A 17,387-nucleotide genomic window follows, 5' to 3' on the forward strand; every position below is an offset into this window, starting at 1 on the left:
TGGGCACGGGAGCGCGCCAGCGGGCAGTACTAGCAGTGACGCCGTGCTGCTCGGAGTAAGAAGTACAGTCGAGTGCTGCTGGTCCTAGCTGTGTTACATCTAACGGCTACTGTGTGGATCTAAGTACGACGGGAAAGTAATGGTCGGCATATTTGGAAGCATGGCCGGGCAAGTTAATATTGATTAATAGGCATAGTGCTGAGGAAACGAGGACTTAAATGTGAAGCGCACTGTGGGCCCAAGTCGCAACAGTAAAAGCCCGCTGCCACACTGTGTCACTGCCGTGCAGTTCCGTCGATCCACCGACAACGAGGGAAGTAAGATCTACGTAATTCACGTAGGATAAAATAGTAGAAGGCTTGCCAGTGACTGTGCTTTTATCTGAAGTTGAACAATTAATGACAAGCACTTTATAATCGAAGTGTTGCAGTTACATTCCACCCGACAATAACACCAAGTAGGTTCCTTCCGATCCTTACCTTATTGAAACGAGAGTGTCACGCCATTATCAAGAGAAAATATGTTAATTATCAAATTATTTGCATAGACGGTGAAGAGTAAATTTCAGACTGGTTATCGTAGTTATTTGTTGCACTTAATACGTTACGCCAATCGTAGTAGCTTAATAACAGACTGAAGTAATAAATTTGATTATTTAGATTTATTTCAATGCATATTCAGCTGGAGTTAGTTCAAGGATATTTCATCAAACTATAAAAGCTTATTCCACCTGACAATCCCCCAAGTAATGAATTATTATCATTCAAAACATTTGTTGCTGTTGTGGTCTTCAGTCCCGAGACTGGTTTGATGCAGCTCTCCATGCTACTCTATCCAGTGCAAGCTTCTTCATCTCCGCAGCTCGTGGTCGTGCGGCAGAGTTCTCGCTTCCCACGCCCGGGTTCCCGGGTTCGATTCCCGCCGGGGTCAGGGATTTTCTCTGCCTCGTGATGACTGGGTGTTGTGTGCTGTCCTTAGGTGAGTTAGGTTTAAGTAGTTCTAAGTTCTAGGGGACTGATGACCATAGATGTTAAGTCCCATAGTGCTCAGAGGCATTTGAACCATTTGAATCTCCCAGTACCTACTGCACCCTACATCCTTCTGAATATGCTTAGTGTATTCGTCTCTTGGTCTCCCTCTACGATTTTTACCCTCCACGCTGCCCTCCAGTACTAAATTGGTGATACCTTGATGCCTCAGAACATCTCCTACCAACCGATCCCTTCATCTGGTCAAGTTGTGCCACAAACTCCTCTTGTCCCCAATTCTGTTCAATACCTCCTCATTAGTTATGTAATCTACCCATCTAACCTTCAGCATTCTTCTGTAGCACCACATTTCAAAAGCTTCTATTCTCTTCTTGTCCAAACTATTATCGTCCATGTTTTACTTCCATACATGGCTACACTCCACACAAATACTTTCACAAACGACTTCCTGGCACTTAAATCTATACTCGATGTTAACAAATTTCTCTTCTTCAGAAACGCTTTCCTTGTATTGCCAGTCTACATTTTATATCCTCTCTACTTCGACCATCATCAGTTATTTTGCTCCCCAAATAGCAAAACTCCTTTACTACTTTAAGTGTCTCATTTCCTAATCTAATTCCCTCAGCATCACACGACTTAATTCGACTACATTCCATTATCCTTGTTTTGCGTTTGGTATTCAAAACATAGTCAATCAATTATTGGCAATATATTTCATTATCAGTGGAGTAAACTGAGCAAAGTACCTAATTTTAAAAACAGAATGACAGTCCATTATTCAAAATCTCGATAGATAATTATCTGTGTCGTCAGCATTTCACTTATCTGACAAATTATGAACAAAATAATTATCAAAATACGTATTGAAAGTTAACCATTAATGTTTAAGTGTAGTTAGATTGTTATGACATTGTTTTATATGACTACTGAGCCTGACACAGCACTTATGTAAAAGTTCCCGTTCCACCTGCTGCGCTACAAACAGGTAAACTTTATTTTTAACACAATTATTCACGTACTTAACAGTACTGTCGCTCATCAGTTGAGTTGGCGACTGATTTTTTAATTGCTTTTACAACTTAATCATTTCTTTCGACAAAATTTCGACTTGCAAAATTTATTTCCAAATCAATTCCATTATGTCATTTACCGATCGTTATTGAATGAAATTAGTATTTCAATAACGATCAAGTTATAACGTCTCCTGTTTCCCGCGGAATAATCATTATTTACTTCGGATTCGGATGCCGTATCCCGACACGGGTCAAAATTCATAATTCACGCTCATTGCCAACTTGTAATTTCGCAAATCCCGGGAAACAGGGGGGGGGGGGGGGGTGTTATACTCCGGCTACCCTCCTTACATGCCACAACAGTTTACCCACGACTGACAATTAAAACATATTGATAACATTGCACAGGTCCAGTCCGCGGTCTCGTATACAACGTACAACCAGCAGGTTGGGCAAGTATCTTTCTTTATGTTCAAGAATGCAGTGTTTCCATATTTTTGTCCACCTCTGTAACTGTTACAGAAGACGGAACACGTTAATTGTTAAACGGCAATCATGAGAAAACAGCTTAAAAATTGACGATGATTGTTAACCCGTAGCGTTGCTTCCTTTCGTGCCGAGAATTCATTTCTCGAACTGAACCGCAACTTTTCACTGCACTGCCGTCGGTTTACATCATTACATCACGTGCACGCCTCCCCCACCCACCCTCCGCCTTTTGTGAAGACCTGCAGCGAGAGTCTGTTTTGAGAAGACTTGCTTCGCTGCTGTCTCGAGATTTTACATTGCCTATTACGGCCAGCCGTTCGCCAGAAGCGTCCATTCAGCATGTTGCACCGATAGCCACCCAGAGTCCACCGATAAAAGTCCATAAGATGAAACTTTTATCTAACTATTTCTGAAAAACCATATATGGCATAATATGTCGCAGGGAGATTTTCGACACAGTTTCGCGCTGTTGCCTAATGAAAAAATGTGAGCTTATGGAATATCTACCTCTGTTTCCCGCGAGTGTGGCGGAATGTACTGCTATTACTATTGTCTTGCCCTCCCTTCCGTGTTGTATTCGCGAATGGCACGTGGGAACAATGGCCGTCGACAAATCTCGCCATGTGCTCTAATTCCTCCGATTTTCTTGTCGTTTTCGGGAGACACATGTGGGAGTAAGTCATATATAGCAGGATTCTTCCGGAAAGTAAACCTAATCGTGAAGCATAATGACATTTCTGTCGCGTCTATCAGTGGAATTTGTTGAACACATTTGTAAAGCTTTCGCGCCGAGTAAACGATTTAGAGACGAAACACGACGTTCTTCGTTGGATCTTCTTTATCTCTTGTATTAATCCAACTTTTTAAGGCCCCCAGTGTGATATGGATCACTTAAAATGGCTTAAATAAGTCTAGTCTCATACTCGATTTTCATCCACAAGACAATGTAGCGAACCTGCGTGGTATGCCTTCCTGACTTCGAGGAACACAAAATCATCCTGAGCGTCCTCTAGATCTCATTGACGAACATGTCGAGATGAGTTACGCAAGACTGCAGTCTGCGGTATCCATGCAGGTTTTTATGAAGAATATTTAGTTCTTCATCTAAGTCCTAATATGTGAGCATATTCCATAACTTTACAACACAGCGACATCAGCCAAAGCGCCTATAATTATGTCCATATGACCAGCATTTGGACTGAATTCAAGACACCCCAGCAGATAAAAGAACGTTGTAATCAACGTGGCGTAATCTTTGAATGTAAAAGTAGATTAAGTTATACCCAGAGAGAGAGTATATTTAGGCCGTCAGAGTTCAAATGGTTCAAATGACTCTAAGCACCATGGGACTTGACATCTGCGGCCATCATTCCCCTAGACTTGTTGTTGTTGTTGAGGTCTGCAGACCTGAGACTGGTTTGATGCAGCTCTCCATGCTACTCTATCCTGTGCAAGCTTCTTCATCTCCCAGTACCTACTGCAACCTACATCCTTCCGAATCTGCTTAGTGTATTCATCTCTTCGTTTCCCTCTACGATTTTTACCCTCCATGCTGCCAACCAATACTAAATTCGTGATCCCTTGATGCCTCAGAACATCTCCTACCAACCGATCGCTTCTTCTAGCCAAGTTGTGCCACAAACTCCTCTTCTCCCCAGTTCTATTCAATACCTCCTTTTTAGTTATGTGATCTACCCATCTAATCTTCAGCATTCTTCTGTAGCACCACATTGCGAAAACTTCTATTCTATTCTTGTCTAAACTATTTATCGTCCATGTTTCACTTCCATACATGGCTACACTCCATACAAATACTTTCAGAAACGACTTCCCGACACCTAAATATATACTTGATGTTAACAAATTTCTCTTCTTCAGAAGCGCTTCCCTTGCCATTGCCAGTCTACATTTTATATCCTCTCTACTTCGACCATCATCAGTTATTTTACTCCCCAAATAGCAAAACTCCTTTACTACTTTAAGTGTCTCATTTCCTAATCTAATTCCCTCAGCATCACCCGACTTAATTCGACTACATTCCATTATCCTCGTTTTGCTGTTGTTGATCATCTTATATCATCCTTTCAAGAATCCGTCCATTCCATTCAACTGCTCTTCCAAGTCCTTTGCTGTCTCTGACAGAATTACAGTGTCATCGGCGGACCTATGTTTTTATTTCTTCTCCATGGATTTTAATTCCTACTCCGAAGTTTTCTTTTGTTTCCTTTACTGCTTGCTCAATATACAGATTGAATAACATTGGGGAGAGGCTACAACCCTGTCTCACTCCCTTCCCAACCACTGCTTCCCTTTCATGCCCCTCGACTCTTGTAACTGCAACCTGGTTTCTGTACAAATTGCAAATAGCCTTTCGCTCCCTGTTTTTTACCCCTGCAACCTCCAGAATTTGAAAGAGTGTATTCCAGTCAACAATGTCAAAAGCTTTCTCTAAGTCCACAAATGCTAGGAACGTAGGTTTGCCTTTCCTTAATCTATCTTCTAATATAAGTCGTAGGATCAGTATTGCCTCACGTGTTCCAATATTTGTACGGAATCCAAACTGATCTTCCCCGAGGTCGGCTTCTATTAGTTTTTCTATTCGTCTGTAAAGAATTCGCGTTAGTGTTTTGCAGCCGTGACTTATTAAACTGATAGTTCGGTAATTTTTACATCTGTCAACACCTGCTTTCTTTGGGATTGCGACTATTCCCCTAGACTTAGAACTACTTAAACCTAACTAACCTAAGGACATCACACCCACCCATGCCCCAGGCAGGATTCGAACCTGCGACCTTAGCAGCAGCGCGATTCCGGACTGAAGCGCCTAGAACCGCTCGGCTACAGCGGCCGGCCGCCAGAGCTCATAGTACATAAACGTGACGTGATGGGTAACAGAGGAAGCCCCATAAGCCAATATGTAGATCATGCTATATGTAGAGTATGATGTTTATAACTTCGATGGATGGTGGAAAAGGAAGGAGACGATCGTGTCGAGAGCTATATGCGATAATCGATCTGATACCTCTGACAGTAGAATACGGGTACCGATACTGCCGTTGCTAAGATTATAGCATAGGCAAATTTCAAAGGTGGTAGTATGGAAGAAAATAAGTAAACAAGTCCAGCAGATGCATAAATTAATGGCATGAGCTCTTGTTCATCATCGCTTCTGTGAAACACATTTCCTCTATGAACAAGTGCTCATAGCTCTTAATGAATGCATTTTAGGGCCCATGTTCATTAAACATGTTTTTATTGTTTTGGTGCCTACTGCCACCCCTCAAAGTTGCCAACCGTACAAGCTTAGTAACAACAGAACCGATACGTGTTATATCACATAGCACTGTCAGAGGAAACTGAACGCGTTTCGCTTATAAGTTAGACTCGGTCGTTCCCCATCAGACTCCGTTACCTCAAATTGATACATTTACCCTTCTTCATCGTCCCTGAAAGTTTGCAAGATCATCATGGAATGATCTTTCACGTAGGAATGTCACAGCTCCGGAAAAATGTTGCGATATGCAGGAAGACTGATGTAAATGAAAGCAACTTGTTGAATATAAGTAGATGAAAGACCCAATATTAACCCGTTACATTTTAGACTACAAAACATTAGAAAAAGCGGCCCGGCCACAGTTGTACGAAAGGTTGTTTCCAGGCTGAAATTCAGTGGATGAATCCTACAGATATTCACTCGTGAATCAGGCGCCTTACAAAAAGATCGCTTCATTGTTCTTCGAATACTGTCGAAGTAGTGATAGTCAGTTTGAGACCCATAACAGGTAGCGTTAATAACAGAGATAGATAAAAAGGAAAAGAAAGAATAGTTGCGCGTTTCGCCACGAGGATCATCGGAATTACGCAACGTAGCGCGACTCCGAGGACGGTATGTAAGCACCGACAGGCAGGCAAGGGTTTAGTATGGCGTTTGTGTCTTTTCCTTGTGCGTGTGGAAAATGCGCCGTTATTAGCAAATGAGTCCAAACAGGACTAAGGTGCTGTTATTCTTTTCTTGACCGACGAACACCGTTAGACATCCATCGGAAATGAAGAACGTGTATGGGGCACCATGTTTGTCGAAAACCACCGTGGTGAAATAGTGTGCCAAGTTCACGGCAAAGCAGGTCCAGATATCGCAAATGACGTAACTCAGAAGGCAGGTCAGCTTAAGACGCAGACACTAGATCACCGTCATATACACTACTGGCCATTAAAATTGCTACACCACGAAGATGACGTGCTACAGACGCGAAATTTAACCGACAGGAAGAAGATGCTGTGATATGCAAATGATTAGCTTTTCAGAGCATTCACACAAGGTTGGCGCCGGTGTCGACACCTACAACCTGCTGACGTGAGGAAAGTTTCCAACCGATTTCTCATACACAAATAGCAGTTGACCGGCGTTGCCTGGTGAAACGTTGTTGTGATGCCTCGTCTAAGGAGGAGAAATGCGTACCATCACGTTTCCGACTTTGATAAAGGTCGGATTGTAGCCTATCGCGATTTCGGTTTATCGTATCGTGACATTGCTGCTCGCGTTGGTCGAGATCCAATGACTGTTAGCAGGATATGGAATCGGTGGGTTCAGGAGGGTAATACGGAACGCCGTGCTGGATCACGACGGCCTCGTATCACTAGCAGTCGAGATGACAGGTATCTTATCCGCATGGCTGTAACGGATCGTGCCGGCCGTGGTGGCCAAGCGGTTAAAGGCGCTTCAGTCTGGAACCGCGCGACCGCTACGGTCGCAGGTTCGAATCCTGCCTCGGGCATGGATGTGTGTGATGTCCTTAGGTTAGTTAGGTTTAAGTAGTTCTAAGTTCTAGGGGACTGATGACCTTAGAAGTTAAGTCCCATAGTGCTCAGAGCCATTTGAACCATTTTGTAACGGATCGTGCAGCCACGTCTCGATCCCTCAGTCAACAGATGGGGACGTTTGCAAGACAACAACCATCTCCACGGACAGTTCGACGACGTTTGGAGCATCATGGACTCTCAGCTGAGAGACCATGGTTGCGGTTACCCTTGACACTGCATCACAGACAGGAGCACGGGCGATTGTGTACTCAACGACGAACCTGGGTGCACGATGGCAAAACGTCATTTTTTCGGATGAATCCAAGTTCTGTTTACAGCATCATGATGGTCGCATCCGTGTTTGGCGACATCTCGGTGAACGCACATTGGAAGCGTGTATTCGTCATAGCCATACTGGCGTATCACCCGGCGTGATGGTATGGGGTGCCATTGGTTACACCTCTTGGTCACATTGGTCATCTCTTGTTTGCATTGACGGCACTTTGAACAATTGACGTTACATTTCAGATGGTTACGATCCCTGGGTCTACCCTTCATTCGATCTCTGTGAAACCCCATATTGCAGCAGGATAATGCACGACCGAATGTTGCAGCTCCTGAACGGGCTTTTCTGGATACAGAAAATGTTCGACTGCTGCCCTGGCTAGCACATTCTCCAGATCTCTCACCAACTGAAAACATCTGGTCAATGGTGGCCGAGCAACTGGCACTTCACAATACGCAGTCACTACTCTTGATGAACTGTGGTATAGTGTTGAAGCTCCATGGGCAGCTGTACCTGTACACGCCATCCAAGCTCTATTTGACTCAATGCCCAGGCGTATCAAGGCCGTTATTACGGCCATAGTTGGTTGTTCTGGGTACTGATTTATATGCACCAAAATTGCGTGAAAATTTTAATCACATGTCATTTCTAGTATAATATATTTGTCCAATGAATACCAGTTTATCATCTGCATTTTTTCTTAGTGTAGCAATTTTAACGGCCAGTACTGTAGTCTCTCCCCATCCTATTATCACGCCTTCCGTCACTTGAAAGTACACCTCTACGAGTTGACGATTCCTGAAGAACAAGGATGCGCAGCAGGACTTCTTCCCGCAACAGGAGACTTGTTTTTCCAAATGGATGTCTTCAACCTGGTGGTTCGGTGGAATGATTGCCTCCCTGATAACGGAGATTCTGGGCAGGATGGCCTTCGAACGGAAACATTTTATCGCTCTTTTTATCACAGAGATGCTCATCGAACTCTGGAAAGAGATAAACTTCGATGAAGGCGTTTCATGGAAGAAGCAAAACGAAAAGGTCACATTCCTAGTGAACGCCAGTCTACTGGTGTCAAATACATTGAGATTCTATGTCTTGCCCATCCTGTGACACGTGCCTCAGCAGGCGGATTCCTTTAATAAACATAACATGACAGTTGTTGTTGTTGTTGTTGTTGTTGTGGTCTTCAGTCCTGAGACTGGTTTGATGCAGCTCTCCATGCTACTCTATCCTGTGCAAGCTTTTTCATCTCCCAGTACTTACTGCAACCTACATCCTTCTGAATCTGCTTAGTGTATTTATCTCTTAGTCTCCCTCTAAAATTTTTACCCTCCACGCTGCCCTCCAATACTAAATTGGTGATCCCTTGATGCCTCAGAACATGTCCTACCAACCGATCCCTTCTTCTAGTCAAGTTGTGCCACAAACCTCTCTTCTCCCCAATCCTATTCAATACTTCCTCATTAGTTATGTGATCTACCCATTTAATCTTCAGCATTCTTCTGTAGCACCACATTTCAAAAGCTTCTATTCTCTTCTTGTCCAAACTATTTACCGTCCATGTTTCACTTCCATACATGGCTACACTCCATACAAATACTTTAAAAAATGACTTCCTGACACTTAAATCTGTACGCGATGTTAACAAATTTCTCTTCTTCAGAAATGCTTTCCTTGCCACTGCCAGTCTACATTTTATAACATGACAGTTACTTGTAATTAAAATTGTTACTCAGCGTACTGCATCATGAAAACTTGTTTTCGTGGTTCTTGCAGACAGTACGCCAAAGATTTTAGTAACTACATGTAATTAAACATTAATCTTCCTTATCAACAACTGCGTTACTCAAATCTTTCATTTACAGTTTAAGTCGACTAGATTGACATATTACTGATAACATACTCATTTCTGTAGATAAAAACTGAAGAGACTGAAAACATGTAGGAAATTAAGCGGACGGGAGCTGGATGAGTTGAAAGAACCAGAGTTTATTGAGAGTTTCAAGGGGAACATTAGGAAACGATTGACTACAGCAGACGAAAGGAATACAGTAGGAGACGAACGCGTAGCTTTGAGAGATGGAACAGTGAAGGCAGCAGAAGATCAACTAGGTACGAGGGCCATTCGGAAAGTAAGGTCCGATCAGGCACGAAAAGGAAACCACAGAGACAACCTGACGACGCTTTGCACAGATGTGTTGGGCAGTATCTCTAGTACGAACGTCGATCGCGTCTAGTCTCTCTTTACAGTTCTGAGCGCACAGTGAGTACGTAAAGATGCCTAGATAAAAAGTATACACCGCCAAGTATGAGGGCCTGTTAGAGATTTCGCCTGAAATCACGCAGCCCAGACAACATAACTGTAATGCGTATCCTTCTTCATGACAATTCTTTGCAGCACACTGCAGGGGCAGTGGGGACGCTCCCGCTGCGTTTTCGGTGAGAAGTGTCTGCTCACTCACCATACAGCGCGGACGTGGCCCTCTCTTATTTTCAGCTCTGACCAGATGAACATTTTGACAAAGACAATGAACTGTAGACCAGCTTAGAGAATCGTCGGAAAGCACTGGCGGCTGCCTTCTATGAGGATGGTATTGGGAAGTTGGTACAATGCTACGACAAGTGTCTAGGTCGGACCGGCGATAATATTGAGAAGTGGCTGGAAGGTGTAACTAATAAAACATTAGCCGTTGCTAATAAAACATTTTTGACTTTCACAGTGGTTTCCATTACGCTACTGACTGGTCCTTACGTTCCGAACAGCCCTCCTAAAAATACAAGGCCTAGCAGAAATCTTTGGATATCACAGGAGATACTGAATTTAATTGGTGAGAGGAGAAAATATAAAATGCAGCAAATGAAGTAGGCAAAAGTGGATAAAAAGGCCTAAAAACGACATTGACAGGAAGCGCAAAAAGGTAAAACAAGAATGGTTGGAGGACAGATGTAAGGATATAAACGTGTATGTAACTAGGAGAAAGATTTCGCCAACAGGAAAATTAAAGAGCCGTTTGGAGGAAAGAAAAGCAGCTGTATGAATGTAAAGAGCCCATATAGGAAAACAGTACTATCCAAAGAAGGGCAAGCTGAAAGGTGGAATATGGAAGAAGCATATAGAGGGTCTGTAGAAGGAAAATGAACTTGAAGGCAATATTATAGGAAGGGAAGGGGATACAGATGAAGATGAGATGGGAGATATGACATTGCATGAAGATTCCGACAGAGCAGAAAGACCTAAGCCAATAGAAGGCCCCTGAGCAGACAAAATTCGCTCTGAGCTACTGATATCCTTGAGTCAGCCTGCCATAACACATCTGTTAAACCTTTTGCGCAAGATATATGAGACAGGCGGAATATCTGAGATAAAAAGGAGAATTTCAAAGAAAACAGATGCAGATGAATATGAGTATTACCGAAGTATCGGTTTAATAAGTCATGGTCGGAAAATACTAACACGAATTATTTACAGAAGAATGGAAAAGTGATAGAAGCTAACTTCGGAGAAGATCAGATTGTACTCAGCAGAAATATAGGAACAAGCGAAGAAATACTGATTTCTCCTAGAAGATAGACTAAGGAAATGCAAACAGATTTTTATAGCATTTATAGATCAGGAGAGAGCTTTAGACAATGCCGACTGTAATACAATCTTCGTAATTCTGTAGGTATAACAGGTAAAATAAAGGGAGAGAGAGATTATACAGTACAGAAACCAGACAGCAGTTATAAGAGCCGAGGAGCATAGAACGGAGGCAGTGGTTGGGATGGGAGTGAGACAGGTTTGTAGCCTTTACCCCAAAATTTTCAATGTGTGAATTGAGAAAGCAGTAAGGGGAATCAAAAAAAATTGGAGAAGAAATCAAAGTTCAGGGAGGAAAAATTAAAAAAAATTCAGGTTTGTCAATGACATTTTAATTCTGTCAGAGACAACAAATAAATTGGAAAAGAAGTGGAAGGGATAGACCATATATTGAAAGGATGATATACGATGAATATTAACAAAAGAAAAACAAGAGTAATTAAATGTAACAGAATGGAATCAGGCCATGCGAGGGAATTAGATTAGGAAACGAGACACTGAAAGTAGTAAATGAGTTCCGCTATTTGGGCTGCGAAATAATTGATGATGGTAAAAGTAGAGAGGATTTAATATGTAGACTGGCAATGGCATGAAAATCGTTTCTAAAGAAGAGAAATTTATTACCTTCGAATAAAGATTTAAGCATTATGAATTATCTTCTGAAAGATTTTGGTTCAAATGGTTCAAATGGCTCTGAGCACTATGGGACTCAACTTCTGAGGTCGTTAGTCCCCTAAAACTTAGAACTAGTTAAACCTAACTAACCTAAGGACATCACACACATCCATGCCCGAGGCGGGATTCGAACCTGCGACCGTAGCAGTCTCGCGGTTCCAGACTGCAGCGCCTAGAACCGCACGGCCACTTCAGCCGGCTGAAAGATTTTGTCTGGAGTGTAGTCGTGTATGGAAGTGAAACGTGGTCGATGAACAGTTCATACAAAAGAGAATAGAAGCTTTTGAAATGTGGTACTACAGAAGAATGATGAAGATTAGATGGGCAGATGATGTAACTAGTGACGGGGTACTAAAAGAGAGTTGGTGAGAAAGGAAATTTGCGACATAACTTTACTAAAAGAAGGTATCGGTTGAGAGCACGCATTCTGAGACATCATGGGATCACTAATTTAGTATTTTCGGGAAGTGTGGCGGTAGGGGGGCGTCAAAATTGTAGGGGGACATCAAGAGATGAATACAGCAAGCAACAATACACACTGAGTGTGATACTATTTGACAATAAGATGTATCAGTACCACAAATAGAACATGTAGCGATTGCCTACTCTTTCCTAAAGAAAGCGTAGTATCTCTGTTGTTAATGTTCAGTTTTCCATGTTGAAACTATCTTTTTCTGATACAAATACTATTCTGAAGAATGATAGTAGAAGAATACTCACCAGTTCAACAACTTTGATTAGAAAAGGTGGACTCCTGATAAGATCCGTAACAGCCATTTCTGAAAGAGAAGATATTTAGTTATTAAAGCAAAACATTTGTAAATCTGAAGCCTTTTTTATTTTCCCTTCTTACTCTTGTCAACAAATTTTAAAAGATCAAGTCCTTAAATTAGATTGTAGTACAGACAGCATATTACATTGTATTAGATAGTGGACATCCTTAAGAGTTGGTTAACTCTTGTGCTAAGATGTCTGCTCAATAACAGGGTGACTTAAAAAAGGGGAGGGCTGTTTACTGTAAGTAACATCGGTATAAGATTAGAGCCCGTTAAACGGTATTACAAAGCCCACACGTAGGGAACTGCGAACACCGTATACGAATTTGGGGCATTTTTTACAGCGACGCCTTGATGACGATTGTCGATACAGTGTTCTCTTCACAACTGGATTAGTCCATAAAACGTAATAGTGAGAAGCTTGGAACCACGACGAGAAGTCTATTCGAGCTCTTGGTCACCTCAGCTTGCTTTTTGTTCCGTCTAAATTACTATAAACGGAAGAATGTAATGGTTGTCGAACGCACCGTACCTCTGCGGTAGCGAATTTGTATAAACATAACTTCGCAGAGAACGTCTCTAAACAGGTCATACTAAAGCCGTTAACTCCGTACTTGTCATGTAGCCACATAGAAAGACAACTTTGAATGAGTTTCTGAATCATCTAAGGTCACTCCATTCTAGAACCACCATGGGGGTGAAACAAGATGGGACCTTCCGTTTCAGATGTTCTAGTGACATACAAAGGTGATGGCACCCAGGGATACTTTGTACGTAGAAAACATACACACATTAATTTATAAGCTGCTCCATAACGTTTTATTTCACAATCATGACTTGCATAGTTCGTGCTGTTAAATCGTGAATCTCTTTCTCAGACAACATGGAAGTCTACGTATTGACAACTGTGTAAGGAATGTCGAAGTAATCCCTCTTGTCAGCGCAGTTTACTAGAGAAGATTGAGCCTGCTATCGTGATCGGGGCAGCGCGCCTTCTCTACTACACGAATCACTCTGTTAAGGAGAACTGAAAATTCATTTCAAGCTGACGCGATGTGTGCCTTGTCGCTGGACGGGAGTAGGGTTTTAGGCATAGTGAGGTATCCACCAAATTAGTGTGCACCACAGTGTTGTCATTCGGACAGACAACTGACTATCTGAAGACACTGAATATCTGTCCCGCAATGTTCGACCAGGGGTCAACACCGCAGATGAGAATCGCTACCTAGAAGTTATGGCTCTTACGTACCACTAGGAGAATACAACAGAACTACACACAATCTTTCTAAACCAAATACGAAGGCTTTGTGGACCCAGGGAATGTACAACAGACTGTACAGAATAAATCTGGTCTCTATGCTTCCTTTACAAAAAAAAAAAAAAAAAACAAAAAACTATGCAATCCTTGTCCAGAACTTTTATCCGTAAAGAACGTGATCATGAGAACATTCGGAATGCAAAGTGTATCACGAACGTCAGGTTCTCTTCACCGCAGATTGCAGGATCTGTCTGCCGCCGGACGACAGTTGTAAGAAAGTGTACGGATGGTCTCACACGAGGGTTGGAACTTAAATGGTGGCAACTATTCAGAGCTCGCACAAAATAGATACGTGTTTCAAAGTTTTACTGACCTTCAAAGTAGTCACCAGCATTGTGTATAACCCGTTACCAGCAATGTGGAAGTCGTAGGGTATTCTTAGCAGTGCCAGTTGAGTTGACAGTTCGAGCGTCGCGGTCTATTGCCCGACGAATCTGTGGCAGTTCTGAAGCGAATGTCGTGAAGTGTTTCCTTCAGTTTAGAAATCGAGTTGAACTCACGAGGGCTTAAGTCATGGGAGTGCGGTAGGTGGTGTAGCACTTAGCAGCCTCATCAGGCAAGCCAATCAGTAACAGCTGCACCGTACATGCTTGACCATTGTCCTGCAAAATGATGGTCAGGTCCTGCAGAATGTGTCATCACTTTTACCTCTAAGCTGTTCATTTTTGGAGCACAACCAACGACCTGCTGAGAGACAGAAGTGATGACACTTTCTGCAGGACTTGACCATCATTCTGGAGGACAATGCTCAAGCATATACAGTGCAGGCTGTTACTGATTTGTTTGACTGATGAGGCTGCTAAATGCTATACCACCTACCGCACTCCCCTGACTTAATCCCTCGTGAGTACAACTCGATTTCTAAATTGAAGGAAACACTACATGGCATTCGTTTCAGAACTTCTACAAATTCATTGGGCAATAGACCGCGCCGCTCGAACTGTCAACACAACTGGCACTGCTGAGAGTATCCTTCGACTTCCACATCGCTGGCAACGGGTTATACACAATACTGGTGACTACTTTGAAGGTCAGTAAAACTTTGAAACACGTATCTATTTTGTACGAGCTGTAAATAAATACACTACTGGCCATTAAAATTACTACACCAAGAAGAAAAGAAGATGATAAACGGGTATTGATTGGACACATATATTATACTAGAACTGACATGCGATTACATTTTCACGCAGTTTGGGTCCATTCATCCTGAGAAATAAATATCCAGAACAACCACCTCTGGCCGTAATAACGGCATTGATACGCCTGGGCATTGAGTCAAACAGTGCTTGGATGGCGAGTACTGGTACAGCTGCCCATGCAGCTTCAAGACGATATCACAGTTCATCAAGAGTAGTGACCGGCGTATTGAGACAAGCCAGTCGCTCGGCCACCATTGACCAGACGTTTTCAATTGGTGAGAGATCTGGAGAATGTGTTGGCCAGGGTAACAGTCGAAAATTTTCTGTATCCAGAAAGGCCCGTACAGGACCTGCATTCGTCATCGCCATACTGGCGTATCATCCGGCGTGATCATATGGGGTGCCACTGGTTACACGTCTCGGTCACCTCTTGTTCGCACTGACGGCACGTTGAACAGTGGACGTTACATTTCAGATGTGTTACGACCCGTGGCTCTACCCTTCATTCGATTCCTGCGAAACCCTACATTTCAGCAGGATAATGCACGACCGCATGTTGCAGGTCCTGCACGGGCCTTTCTGGATACAGAAAACGTTCGACTGCTGCCCTGCCCAGCACATTCTCCAGATCTCTCGCCAATTGAAAACGTCTGGTCAATGGTGGTCGAGTAACTGGCTCGTCACAATATGCCAGTCACTACTCTTGATGAACTGTGGTATCGTATTGAAGCTGCATGGGCAGCTGTACCTGTACACGCCATCCAAGCTCTGTTTGACTCAATGCACAGGCGTATCAAGGCCGTTATTACGGCCAGAGGTGGTTGTTCTGAGTACTGATTTCTCAGGATCTATGCATCCAAATTGCGTGAAAATGTAATCACATGTCAGTTCTAGTATAATATATTTGTCCAATGAGTACCCGTTTGTTGTTGTTGTTGTTGTTCTTGTGGTCTTCAGTCTTGAGAATGGTTTGATGCAGCTCTCCATGCTACTCTATCCTGTGCAAGCTTCTTCATCTCCCAGTACCTACTGCAGCCTACATCCTTCTGAATTTGCTTAGTGTATTCATCTCTTGGTCTCCCTCTACGATTTTTACCCTCCACGCTGCCCTCCAGTACTAAATTGGTGATCCCTTGATGGCTCAGAACATGTCCTACCAACCGATCCCTTCTGCTAGTGAAGTTGTATCACAAACCCCTTTTCTCCCCAATTCTATTCAGTACCTACATATGTGATCTACCCATCTAATCTTCAGCATTCTTCTGTAGCACCACATTTCGAAAGCTTCTATTCCCTTCTTGTCTAAACTATTTATCGTTCCATGTTTCACTTCCATACATGGCTACACTCCACACAAATCCTTTCAGAAACGTCTTGCTGACACTTAAATCAATACTCGATGTTAACAAATTTCTCCTCTTGAGAAACGCTTTCCTTGCCATTGCCAGTCTACATTTTATATCCTCTCTACTTCGACCATCATCAGTTATTTTGACTCCCCAAATAGCAAAACTCCTTTACTACTTTAAGTGTCTCATTTCCTAATCTAATTCCCACAGCATCACCAGACTTAATTCGACTATATTCCATTATCCTCTTTTTGCTTTTGTTGATGTTCATCTTTTACCCTCCTTTCAAGCCACTGTCCATTCCGTTCAACTGCTCTTCCAAGTCCTTTGCTGTCTCTGACATAATTACAATGTCATCGGCGAACCTCAAAGTTTTTATTTCTTCTCCATGGATTTTAATACCTACTCCGAACTTTTGTTCGTTTTCTTTGCTGCTTGCTCAATATACCCGTTTATCATTTGCATTTCTTCTTGGTGTAGCAATTTTAATGGCCAGTAATATAATAATGGTAAAGCTCTGAACGTGGTTCGAAAATTTTAAACCATATTCATGCCACTAAATTTCATCCAGTTGGGGAAACCTACTTGTTCTCTTGGTGTATACTTCATTCATAATCTTATGGGAATTTTGATGTAACCAAACTTTGCCCGCTGCCAATACGAAGCGCGTTCAATAAGTAACCCAATTAATTTTTTTTCTTGGTTAACTTGTGTTGAAAAAATGTGGAATTTGCTGTGGGACATCTTACAACATTCCCGCTACAGTCCCTAGAGTCTCATAAAGTTCCGATATGTGGCGGCCCTACATGTAACGTTCAAAATGGCATCTGTGACGAAGGTGCGTTCCAAGCAGAGAACTGTAATTGAGTTTCCTTTGGCGGAGAACTAGAGTATCAAAAATATTCGTAGGTGGTTGCTTACGAAGACCTGGGAGTGAACAGAAGAACGATGAGTCGTTAGGCGAGGA

General features: G+C 42.6%; 1 protein-coding gene across 1 annotated transcript in view; it reads right to left on the reverse strand.

The window, feature by feature from the left end:
- Nucleotides 1–17,387, reverse strand: part of LOC126100918 (uncharacterized) — a 62,766-nt gene that overhangs the window by 19,092 nt on the left and 26,287 nt on the right. The window contains exon 2 of the mRNA XM_049911583.1: nt 12,556–12,614. Within this exon, the coding sequence (XP_049767540.1) occupies nt 12,556–12,612 (57 nt within the window). The 5' untranslated portion in view covers nt 12,613–12,614. The remainder of the gene's footprint in view (nt 1–12,555; nt 12,615–17,387) is intronic.

The sequence above is a fragment of the Schistocerca cancellata genome, chromosome 9, assembly GCF_023864275.1.
Source record: "Schistocerca cancellata isolate TAMUIC-IGC-003103 chromosome 9, iqSchCanc2.1, whole genome shotgun sequence".
In the NCBI taxonomy this organism is placed as follows: domain Eukaryota; kingdom Metazoa; phylum Arthropoda; class Insecta; order Orthoptera; family Acrididae; genus Schistocerca; species Schistocerca cancellata.